This window comes from Lycium barbarum, chromosome 4 (genome assembly GCF_019175385.1).
Source record: "Lycium barbarum isolate Lr01 chromosome 4, ASM1917538v2, whole genome shotgun sequence".
NCBI lineage: Eukaryota > Viridiplantae > Streptophyta > Magnoliopsida > Solanales > Solanaceae > Lycium > Lycium barbarum.
In genome coordinates, this window is record NC_083340.1 from 142,884,337 (window position 1) to 142,897,339 (window position 13,003).

The 13,003-nt window shown below is 31.6% G+C and overlaps 1 protein-coding gene across 1 annotated transcript; it reads right to left on the reverse strand.

Annotated features, from left to right (window-relative positions):
• Nucleotides 1-6,929: 6,929 nt before the first annotated feature.
• Nucleotides 6,930-10,166, reverse strand: LOC132636748 (protein kinase PINOID 2). Its single transcript, XM_060353762.1, has 3 exons — nt 9,749-10,166; nt 8,921-9,141; nt 6,930-7,979 (listed from the first exon to the last, which is right to left on the reverse strand). Exons 1-3 carry the CDS (start codon nt 10,121-10,123, stop codon nt 7,160-7,162), a joined length of 1,416 nt encoding a protein of 471 aa, XP_060209745.1. The 5' UTR covers nt 10,124-10,166; the 3' UTR covers nt 6,930-7,159.
• Nucleotides 10,167-13,003: the final 2,837 nt, after the last annotated feature.

The window sequence follows — 13,003 nt, forward strand, 5'->3', positions numbered from 1 at the left end:
CGAAGTACAAAAGTTAAAGACCACCAATTTGAGGAACAAAAATTAAAGACCACCCCCAATGAAGGACAATCCTACAAATTGCTCCATTTGCAAAGTATTCCAACCCAACGGTTAACTGGTTTTTTTTTTTGGGAAAAAACATAAGTAGACAATAATATGTTAATATTTACATACCAGTAACAGGTAAATATAATTAACATTCTATGACATATCAATTGAGAGTTGTGTTGTAAAACACATTGGAACGTACTCCGATACCCTCGTCACCCAACCCAACGGGAAGTTAAAGTGAGGAAAGATACTAATTTCATGCACAGTATAATTTATCTTTCTCTCCCTTCTAAAGAATTTTGTAACACAAATGATTATTTATATATTTTATGGACAATGGTAAGTTTACCTTTTTTCTCTTCTTTCAACCTTCTCTCATTAATGATATATATGTTTTTCACCTTTATTTTTATTATTAATATTATTATAATCATAATATTATTGGTATAATTAGTAATATACATTATTATAATTATAATATTACTGGTATAAAGTAATATGTGTTATTATGATAATAATCTTATTGGTATAATTACTAACATACATTATTATAATTATGATATAACTGGTATAATTAGTAATATGTGTTATTATGATAATAATATTATTGGTATAATTAGTAATATACATTATTGTAATTATACTCATAATATTATTGATATAATTAGTAATATATATTATTGTAATTATACTTATAATCATAATATTATTGGTATAATTAATAATATACATGTTATAATCATAATATTACTGGTATAATTACATTATGGTTATACTCATATTATTATACTTATCATATTATTGGTATAATATTAGAATACATCATTATACTCATAATATTACTAGTATATTAATAATATACATTATATGTGTATATGACAAAATCCAGAGCATATAAATTTAGGAATAAATGATGAGCATACAGTACAAATCATGTATGAATAATAATGTTATATAATCAAGTATGTTATTTGCACCTCCAATGGCTTTTCATATGAAAAAAAAAAAATCCCTTAATTCTCCGGATACGTTCAAGAAAGATCAACTAAAAGTAAAAAAAATTCATTAAAACAACTTTAATTTTGAGAATAACAAAATCACAAATTGGCATGAAAATTGAAAATATCTGTCTTTCTTCCCTTTTATGCGTCTTTGGAGCCAGAGAATAATGGGGGTGTATTGGTTGAAGAAGAGAAAAGCGAGGAAAATGTGGGTTTATCAGTTAAAGAAGATAGAGAAATGATACGAAAGAAAGAGAATAAAATTGAATCCCTATTTCAGTGGGATCATTAAAGCATTTTTTTTATGCATATGTCAATAAAATTTGCTCTTTTTGAAGAACTTTAAAAGTTGTGCTAATAATGTGTTTAAATATAGAACTTTGACCTACCGTGTAATTTTCTCTTTTTGGTTCTCTACCCTGTGTACAGTACTCCCCTCAGGCATCCGATAAATGCGAATTCGAGCAAGAAGTTCCACTTTGGGGATAAAGCGCTCTCTACCAAAAGTCTCTCTGTAGACTTTAACAGGACTTCTTCTTAAATATCAATTACAATAAATTTCAGCCTGAATGCAAGCCAAATGGTTCGATGAATAGAAAACACAAGGATCGAGCCCAAATTCTTATCAAGAATGGAGGGTACTTACCATCCACAACTTTGGTGATTAAGATGTTCTTTTAGACAGGAATAAATTGCACGTTTACCCTTCAAATGGGTTAGTCTTTAATTTTTACCCTTCAAATGGGTTGGTCTTTAATTTTTATCTTTTAAATGGGTAGGTCTTTAATGTTTGTCTTAGCAATCGAACTTATGCCTAGCGGGACATAAGTTCGTTAAGGGAAAAAGTCATGTGGGACATAACTCGCGGGATATTAAGATGCGAAAATAACACTTATACCAAGCGAAAATATTATTTGTTATAAGGGACCAAAATTAAAGACTAGCACAAAATAGGACATAGGTGGCAATGACCCTTCAGACATATGCTTCTCACTTCTTGCTTTCCCTGGCTTAAATCCACCCCTAAAGAAATAAAATAGTAAAAAAAGTTAGAAAAATAAAAAGTAGCGATTATCGCTTGTTGTATAGTAATCAATTCAATTTACAATACTAAAACAAAGTAGGTCGGGATAAATTAGATGAATAAGGAAAATCAAATAAAGAAAAAGAATAAGACAATAAGAAATGAGAGAATATGGTGGCATTTGTTTCAAAACCGCTAAATTTCAAACAAACGTCACTGTATAAAAAATTTAATTTCTTTTTTTTTTCTGCAAAAACTTAGAAACTACTCTAAGGGACATTACTTATGAAGTTCTTTTGACACTTTTTGAAAACAAGCGTCACCGAATTCTTAAAAGAATATTCATATGAAAATATTTGTGTCTTTTGGTCCTTGTCACTTTATACGTTGTTACTAGTTGCCATCTTAGTTGAGAAGAACTTTTTCTTACGCATGCAAAATGGAGCTGACACTTTCAGATAGGAATTATGCAATTTTTCCCTTTAGCTTTTTAACAAATTCAAAAGTAGAATTACTTATTTCTCGAAAATGGAACAAGTATCAAGTGGCATCTACCTAAAAAAACATAACAGCAATGATTTTCCTCTTTGATTTACAATGCGCAATACACTGCTTCTTATGATTGCTACAACACATGAAATTATCTTCTTTTTATGGCAAAATTTGTTTGGACTTTAAGACGAATTTAGGGTGAGTTCTGTGTGTTGAAGTGAGATTTATTACCTTTAGTCTGAATCAATGGCGGATTCAGGATTTTCACTCATGGGTTAAAAAAAAAACAAAAGCTAAATATAAAAAACTATGTTGTCACTTGGGATCAAACCTAGGACACTAGAGACAATTTTGAATACCCTGGACCACTTGAGCTAACCTTTTGCATTTATTCAGGGTGTTCAAAAGTTAATATATGTACATAAACACGAAAAATTTACCCTATATATACACTGTAATTTTTTGTCGAGGGTGTTCGTTACCACCATGTAAATCCGCCCCTGGTCTGAACTATGTGTATATCAGCAAGAAAAAATTAAAATGTAAGGAGTGTTTGGTGCGAAGGAAAGTTTTTCCTGAAAAATAGATAGTTTTATTACTTATTTTTTAATAAGCAAGCAAAAAAATATTATCCCAAAAATATCATTTAGACAAACACTACGGAAATCGAGTTTTTTTTAGGGGGGGTTGACGGTTCGGGGTGGGGGCAGGAGGTGGTAGAAGGGTGAGGAGGGGTAGGTAGAGTGTTGGGTTGGAGAGCAGACAATTAACTTAAATTCCACATATAAAACTTGTTTTTCATACTCTAACGGGGAAAGTTATTTTCGTCATTTTTAAAAAACTTATTTTCCTAAGAGAGAAAAAATGGTACCAAACACACTAGTAGACAGCATCATACTCGTCAGGAATTGAGTAACTCTAAATCCTGAATTCCCTCTTATTTTGATCCATCTCAGGCATAAACAATTGGTTTGCGGCTTGCCTGCCTAAGGTGGATATATTGAGTTTAACTTTTATGTATTGATGGTATAAAAATAATTTTATAATTCATAAAAATTAAGTCATCTAAAAGGTAATTGCAGATAACTTTAATTAATAATATTGATTTATAACGTAGAAATAAACGATGAATAGTATTTTATAACAGATTAAATTACATTGATAATAAAAAATTATTTACACTATAAATATATATAATTTAAATACTTAATTTAATGGGGATGTTCTTTTGGAACTCCTCAATCATCTGGTCAACGTGACCAACAGAAAAACAAAATTAATACTTGTACGACATACAGTTTAAAGCTAAATTTTCTGATTTTCAATACAATCTAATGAAGTATAAACATAGAGTTTACGTAGAACTCAATAAAGGTCAAAGTTTAGGCTATGATTATAACTCCGGTCAAAATAAGTGTACTGGTTTCCTCATTATTTAATTTCAGTTTATTTTGAACTAATCATTACAAATCATGTATTATGTACAAGTTCACAGAGATTGCGAACAGATAAATATAATCTTCAAGGGATATTTAATAACTTAAGTTACAAGTGTCTTTGTTTAAAATTACTTTTCTTTTAAATATCTCACTTAATTAAGACACCACCAACTAGAGTAGTAACTGGAGTATTGAAGTAAGTCGATTTTTTTTTTTTAGTAAATGCTCATTATTTTGTACGTAACATATCAAATATTCTATAACAAATTTAATTTATAAGAATGACAAACAATATGGACCGAAATGATTACTGAATGATCGTAAAAATTAGGTGAGATGACTAGCTTTTGAGCAGGCACACAAAGTTTAGCCATCGTAATTAGAAAGCAATTGCTTTGTAATGTAAAAATAAACCTTGGACGAAAATACTCCCTAGTTGAGACATAAAACAACCTAGTACACGGTGCTTGCTGGATGGGAGTTCGAAATTTTACTGAAGTTTCAAATTGCATGAATGATATGATTCAATGAGTTCATACATTTATCAATTCTAAGCTTCATACGATTCATGGAGTTCAAACTTTCACATTCGAAGCGTTAAAATTCGTTGGAGATTCAAACTTCATGAGCGACTTACATTCAAACCTAATTAGTTTAAATTTGATGAACTATTCATGGAGTTTAAACTTTCACAATCTAAGTGTGAAGAATTAATGTAGTTTGAAACTCCATGAATCATTCATTCCATGAATCATTCATGAGTTCAAATCTTTATTAGTTCAAATTTTAGGAACGTCGTGGAGTTCAAGCTTTCACAATCTAAGAGTGTAAATATAATAGAATTTCAAACTCCATCAACGATTTATGAAGTCAAATCTTTATCGGTTCAAACTCCAGTAACGATTCATAAAGTTAAAATTTATAAATATTATTCAAACTCCAATAAAAATTTCTTGAAATTATTCCTTGTTTTAATTAGGGATATATTTATAAATTAAAAAATTGCCAAACTCCTAACAGTTTTATAACGTTGGCTAAACTTATTTAGCGGTTCAATAAATATTTATTTGCCAACATCTTTTATGCATAAGTGGAAAGAGGGAAGGAACATGATGGGCTACTTAGATTGTTGGTGCTGTTTTAATAATAAGAAAAAAATGATTAAGTGACAAGGATGAATCCTAGGCCTTAAATATTGAAGTACCTTGAGGAGAAAAGTTAAAAAAAGATGTTAACAAAAAGAGAACAATATTGAATTCATGGTAGCCTTTTAATTCATTAATATATCTTAGGTAAAATAAAGAACCTTTCTAGCACATGATTCTTGGCTTCTTGCCAGAGTTCAGATTTTACGGAACTTTGAAATTTCATGAGCGAAAAAAGGTAGTTTAAATTTTTAGTAGTTTAAACTCCAAGAACGATCCATGAAGTTTAATTTTTCGTAATCTACGTGTGGAAATTTTTGCTCGAGTTTTAAATTATCGAACAGTTTATGGAGTTCAAACCTTTATCAATTCAAATTCTAGGAAAGATTCGCGAAGTTGAAACTAATAAATGTGCAAATTCCAACAAAAGTTTCCTGAAATTTTCTTGTGTTTTAACTAGCATCAAAACTTAATCTCTACACGAAAAAATAACTAAATTTTGAATAATTCTAAAATATTGGCTAAAATTTAATTAGCGGTACAATAAATGACTATTTGACATTATTTTTCTCTGTGAAAAAGGGGAAGGGACATGATGGGCTACTCTGATTTAGGTGCTGTTTTAATATTCAGAAAAAAATGACTAAGTGACAATGATGAATCCTAGGCCTTAGATATTGAAGTACCTTGAGGAGAAAATGTAAAAAAGATGTTCACAAAAAGAGAGCAAATATTGAATTTTCATGGTAACCTTTTGAATTCATTAATATTTCCATGATGATTCAGATTGTAATAATGGTTATCACATGAAAACATGGTGACAATTATGTTCTGCCCCCACTTTTTACACGCATACTGCTCGTAACATTTCGGTGCATAGATTAAAGGAAGGTTCCTACTCTTTAATTTCATTTTTCTTTTTCTTTTTTGTTGTTCATTAATTGTGTGTTCTATGCAGGACAAAATTGGTGAAAGTGAAAAGTAACAATTTATGAAGTTAGGATGGTAGAAGTATCAAACTAACAAAGTTTCATATTGGTAGGTTGAAAAAAATGAAGCTACATATAAAGTGTAGAGATATTCTTTAAATTATGTGAGATAATTTAGAAAACACAATACAAATTCTGTGCAAAAGCGGACAATATCACACAATGTTACGAATGTTTTTGAACTGCATTCGCAACAACAAACATGATAGTCTATGGTTCAGTGAAACAGGTATAAAAATGGCATATAGGCTCGGTTTACAACCTTTACCAATAGCTTGAAGACACAGGAGACACAAACACAAGAACAAGCTAGCTAGCCAGTGGACTTCATTGGCCATAAATATTCGGATGATATGAGTGGTACATATGAAATCTCCATGAGGAGTTGGTTATGATCAAGTGAAACTTAGTTCGAGGGGCGATTGTTGGGTGTGCGAACAAAATCTAATACCAATAGTTGAAGAGAAAAATGAAACTAGATATATGGCGTAGGGATACTCTTAGATGGTGCGAAGATCCATTGCGAAAAATCGTGTGGACTAGCTTAGCCTAAAACAAACAACATACCATATTAAGAGTGTCGAGTTGAATTAGCACAACACTATCCTTTTATCTCTCCCTTAAACGTGTGACTTGATTAAACATTCCACCAATTGGAACTAAGGATAAAGTTGAAGACATAAGATACAAGTAAATAGCATCTTGCTTTTAGAAAGCGCTAGATTTTTTGAGACAAATTTGATTTGTAATTGACAGAAATCGTCAAGAAATTTGTATAAATCTGTGTGTATGATCATCAAGTCATCTATTCTATTATAGTTAGTAAATGGACAACATAATGTTTATGATCAGGTTATACAACTTGAAAGCTCTGAACATGAGGGGTAAAAGAAACAAAAGGTAAAAGGAGAAAAAAGAGAAACATCTATATTGAAAACAACTAGCTCTCTACTTCATGTCATACATGATCACAACTTGCTATCCTGTTAAAACTAATTACCCTAATTATTTACAATGTTTAAAAGTAATCAAAATGCTGAGGGATCTGATAAGGTTCTTCCCTTTGTTTCTTGCTCAACTTTGGAACAACACCAACTCCTCTAACACCCCTCATTTTCACCAAATCACTTGGTACTTCTGGTGGTTTAATTGACCTAATCAAAGCCCAATTCACACCTTTAAAGAACTCATGCTTCTTGATTTCAACAGAACCTTTTAAACTCCCAATTCTCTTCTTGGGATTTTTCACTAGTAATCTGCAAATCAAATCTTGAACTTTCACCATTTCTTCGTACTCTTTGGCACTACTTATCGCGATTCTTGGGAAAGTTAGCGGCTTTTTCAGTATGTTGATGAGAGTTTTTTCGTTGTTTTCGCCTTTAAAAGGCGTGGTACCAAAAATAAGTTCATACAAAAACACTCCTAGTGTCCACCAATCTACTGCACTGCCATGACCCTGCCCGGAAATAACCTCAGGGGCTAGATATTCGTGTGTACCAACGAATGATTTTGACCGAGCATTTATAGGTTCAGCAACAACTTCTTGATTTGTTTCTTGGATTTCAAGTTTTTGTTCTGTTTTTTGTGATAAGAAACAGGATAGAACTGGTTGAATTGGCATAGCACAATAAGAATCTCTTGGGGTTTTGACAATGGTTTTGGTTTTGAACTTTATGAGTGTTGGAACAACTTCTTCACATTTAAAAGAGAGATCAAAATCTGAAAGCATAATGTGACCATCTGATCTTACTAGGACATTTTCTGGTTTTAGATCTCTGTATACAATTCCCATCATGTGTAGATATTCTAGTGCCAAAAGTATTTCTGCAGCATAAAACCTGTAAATAAATAAATAAAATCAGAAAAATATAAATGCTTGCATATTTATATCTTGTCACAAGATAAAGTGAGTGTTATTGAAAACTTGTCATTAAAGCTTAGAGGTAAAAAGACTAAAATAAAGTAAATGCGTGAACTTGTCAAATGCATGAACACTGTTAGGTGTAGCTACACCTATCTCATTATTTGTAATGACTCTACTCTCTACCATACAGTTAAAACATCGCTGAATCACTTAATAACTCAATTAATTGAAAATTAAATGTTTAGTCAATGATTACTAGAGTACACAATAAAATCGTTTTATAACGGAAAGACCAAAAATGTATTATGCCTAATCGATTAAAGCTATGTACATTGATAGTAGATATTTATTAATAGAGTTTAAGTAGTATATATACAACATCAATATAACTAATTTTTACACTATCAAGTTATCTTTACCTATTGTAGCAGGTAACATATTTTATTTTCAAGATTTCAAATCTCATATTTCAAGAAGACTTACCTGTAAATATCATTTGGATGACCTGATGGTGTAAAAAATTGTTTATTCTGATGGTATATAAAACTTAAAACTCCTTTTTATATTTGCAGTATAGTTGAACCTGTTATAATAGTAAAATAATTACTCACAGTACAAAGTAATTTAACTTGTTATAGCAGCATGATACTTAGTACCATTTATTAATAACTAATGCTTGTTCAATGATGTTAATGATTAGTGCATAAAACTTAAACTCAATAACTAAAAAGGCTTACACGCAACTGCCTTTTTGTGATTGATTGTGTAAACTGACAGTGTATAGTAAACTTTACATACTAATAATCTGAAAAATAGTGTAATAACTTTATCTTACTAAGTTAAATTGAGGTGATACCCTTTTTTTAAATCATACTATCGATGTATATAACTTAAATCCGTTAATAAATTACTTACTTAGCAGAGTTAATGCTGAAGCGTTTTCCGGGCTGCCGTTGGCGGAGGGCATGCAAATCACCACCAGGACAATACTCCATAACTAAACACGAGTAATGCTTAGCTTCAAATTGAGCATATAAAGTTGGCAGAAATGGATGATCAATTATCCCTAATATCTCCTTCTCCATTTCCGCTCTTTGCAATTTCTTCCTTATCAAAACCGCTTCTTTATCCACAACCTGTTGAAAATTATATACCAAGAATACAAAATTATACGAAGAAGAACACAAAGATGAAGGTTTGATAGTATGAACAACAAACACACAATTGAAGGCTTGAAGCACATGCGAAATTATATACTAAGAAAATAAAATTATATGAAGAAGCACACAAAGATGCAGGCTTGAAACACTTTTCTAACGACCGTTTGGCCACGAGTATTATTCACTTTTTTTGGAAAATTTTCACTTTATTTGAAAATTGGCGTTTAGCCATGAAATTTTCATATACAACTTGAAGTTGAAAAATACGTAAAACCATGTTTTCACTTTTATACATTCAAACAATCAAATATTTTTTTTACAAAAACTATAACCAAACACAATTTCATCTCCAACTCCAACTTTAAAAATTTCAAAATAAAGTGAAAAGTATTTGATTTCTATGGCCAAACACCTACTTAATAACCAAGACATCCTCTTAATAAAAGACACATCTTTTCATCTAAAATGTGATAACCGAGGTACAAGAAAAAACAGATAGTAGCAAAAATAAAAGGACAAGAAACTATAAGAATAACACTACGATTACTAGTATGAAAGGATAAGTAGGACAACGCTTAACTACCTTCATAGCGTAAAAACACTGAGGTAAACCAACAACAGGATTCCTAATCTCACATAAATAAACACTTCCTAAATCTCCACCACCAACCCGACGGAGTAACCTGAAATGCTCCAACCCGATTCGACCCGACTCGACCCGGACCCGTTTTATGAGTTCCCAAGGGACTTGATTTGATTTGTGTGGTTTATGTGAATTGGATGAGAAATATGAGAGTTCTGTTGTAGAGGATACTGAACTACGACGACTGCTAATGCTGCTGAGATTGGTGCTACTTAGCCAACTACGACGACTAGAATATTCAGGCATTGTTGTTATTGTTGAAGAAGAGGTTGTTGTGCTGTCTTTGTCTGATTCATCTTGGTTTTTGGTGGTCATTATGGTATGGTAGAGGAAGAGCACGTTTTTGAGTTAAGGTTACAGCTTTCTCAGGCTTTATATATATAAAGATTTTTTTACTCATTGGTAATATTTTTGACCAGGGTAAATACACTTTTTATTTAATTCTTGGCTAGAGTGTGTGCATCTTAATTAGTTATACGCGTACTTGCTACCTTTCACTATTACTCATTCTGTGTCATATTAATGTCAACATTACCAAAATACTTGTTAATTTACAAAATTAAGATAGAATTAGGTACTTTATCGGTCTCAATTTATGTGACGCCATTTGATTTGACACGAAATTTTTTACAAAGGAAAACTTTTGAAATTTATTGTCCAAAACAAGTCTTAGATATTTGTGTAGCTGTGAATCGTCTCAAAAAGTAAAATTATATTTAAATATAGAAATGTGACATTTTTTTAGACAGACTAAAAAGGAGTGTTCCACTTAAATTGAGACAGATGGAGTAACACATGTAATTGTTTTTGAAAGCAACAATATTGATTACAAGAGTTAAGCATAAATTAGTAAAATATATTTTTTGTTTATGATTTCTTAAAGGGCTGTAAAAGCAAAATATGACAACTAATATGAGACGGAGGGAGTATAAATCTGTCCACCAAAGTTAAACAGATAAAAGAAAACTTGATATTTTTGTCTTCGCTAGAATTTAACACAGGTAATACTTCTACATATTCAATGTTCACAGCAAATCAAATTCTTTAATTTAGTTAATGCGGATTCTTTTTTATATATAATAATCGATCTTAATTGACCCGACTCGACCCGGACCCGTTTTATGAGTTCCCAAGGGATTTGATTTGATTTGTGTGGTTTGTAAACGATTTTTAAATAACCTTAAGCATGCTAAGTAGATCTTTATAAAAGTCATATACCCATAAATATTCAAAACTGCCTATTCATTGGTAGTGGAAAGGTGATAACAGTGATATATTCACGTAGCCAATAACAATTTAAAAAGTAACATCCTAGAAGAAAAAGTTTATATCACAACAATATTGGTATTTTATACATACTTTAAAAAATTAACGTGGATTATGTAACAAATCCAATCTATAGTAATGGAAGAAAATTTAAACAAAATAAAACAGCATTGATGAAAAGGCGAGGTAATTTTGAAATGGCTGGAACATGTACTCCTTTAACACATGGTGCCACATTTGTGACATTCATACTAGACTACACCTCGTTTTATTTTTATTTTTATGTAACTTAGTTGGTTAGGTTTGCTACGTTCAAAGAAGTATTTCAGTAATTGAGTCCAAAAAGTTTTTTTTTTTTTTTTTTTGTGGGTGTGTTTTTGGCCGCCAATAAAGAACTACACTAGTAAATTGTAAATTAAACTTTTTGGTAGCTCTGTGGAGTTATGATTTCTGGTAGAACATCGTCTCCATTTTCGAACTTCTCGTTTGATGAGATTCCAACTGTCGTTATTTTCATTTTCTTAGTCACGCTTTAACTTAGTTGAAAAGTGAATTTGACTAGCTTGTGGCATATCTTTTTGTCACCCCCGAACCATGGTCTGAGCGTAACACGGCACTCGGTGCCTGACTGCATGTGACTGAGCGAACCACATGGCTTGCTAAATCATCATGGGACATACATGAGCGGAAATATAACGTGAAGTGCATGATGAGCTTTTATAAAACATAGTAAGTCATAATATTAAACATAAATACTTGGTTAAGTCATGAATGCAAACAATATCATAAATGAGCCAAACCGGCTAACCAACTCTGGAAGTCTAACATGTCACTTGCCTTGTCTATGAAACCTCTAACATGAGTCTGAAATACGTAACATACTTGTTGGGACAAGGCCCCCAGCATACCTTTAGATGCAAAACTAAATAAAGAAAGACAATGTCTAAACCCCGAATGAGATGGGGCTCACCAATAAGCTGGTACGTGCAGATCCTAATGAGCAGAGGCGTCGTCCTGTAAATCCGTACCTGCATCGTGAAATGCATGCCCCCGGGCAATAAAAGGGGACGTTAGCACATTGAATGTACTGGTATGTAAAGCAACTGAAAGAAATAACATGGGGCATGAAGTAATAATGATAGGAACTGAAACCTGGTCATGAACATGAATACATATATATATATATATATATATATATATATATATATATATATATATATATATATATATATATATAACATGGTAAAAATATCATAAGTAGGGAGAGCAATAACTTATAACCGATCCATGGTCTGGTGCTTGCGTCCCGCTAGCAGAACACTCAGTCCTTGCCAGGGAACATGAGATTTAATAAAATATGAAAGGATCCAGTCATTATGAGAGATCGTTCGGGACATGGGTGGAGCGATCCTCATCCTACGGTGGCTACGTAGTTTCAGGCTATCAGAAGCCCTCCTCGGTAATTAAAGCAACTCCCAAAAACATGAACATGTAAAATAGTGGCACTTGCTGCCCATGGTTTTCATGAATATAACTTGCTTGTACATGGATATCATGAATTATAGCTTGCTTGCATGAACTTGTAAAACATGTATAGTATTTTCTTGAAATAGCATAATATATCATAAACTAGCATGCATGAACCCATGGAATGAGATATATGGGTTTTTCATAGATTACAGACAGATTCTTAATAATCATAAAGAAATATTAAGAACTCAATGATGGAATTATAACAATTCATAGATAATAAAATCATGACATGGACTTAGGGTTATCATGAGCATGGTATAGAAACCCTAGTTTTCGTAAAGAATCATAATTTATGGATTATGAGGCGTGGGAAGAACAATGATGTTCCCACACGTAGATAGTAACTCTACATACCTGGTAATGCTCCAAACTTGAATTAAAGATTTTAACTTTGAA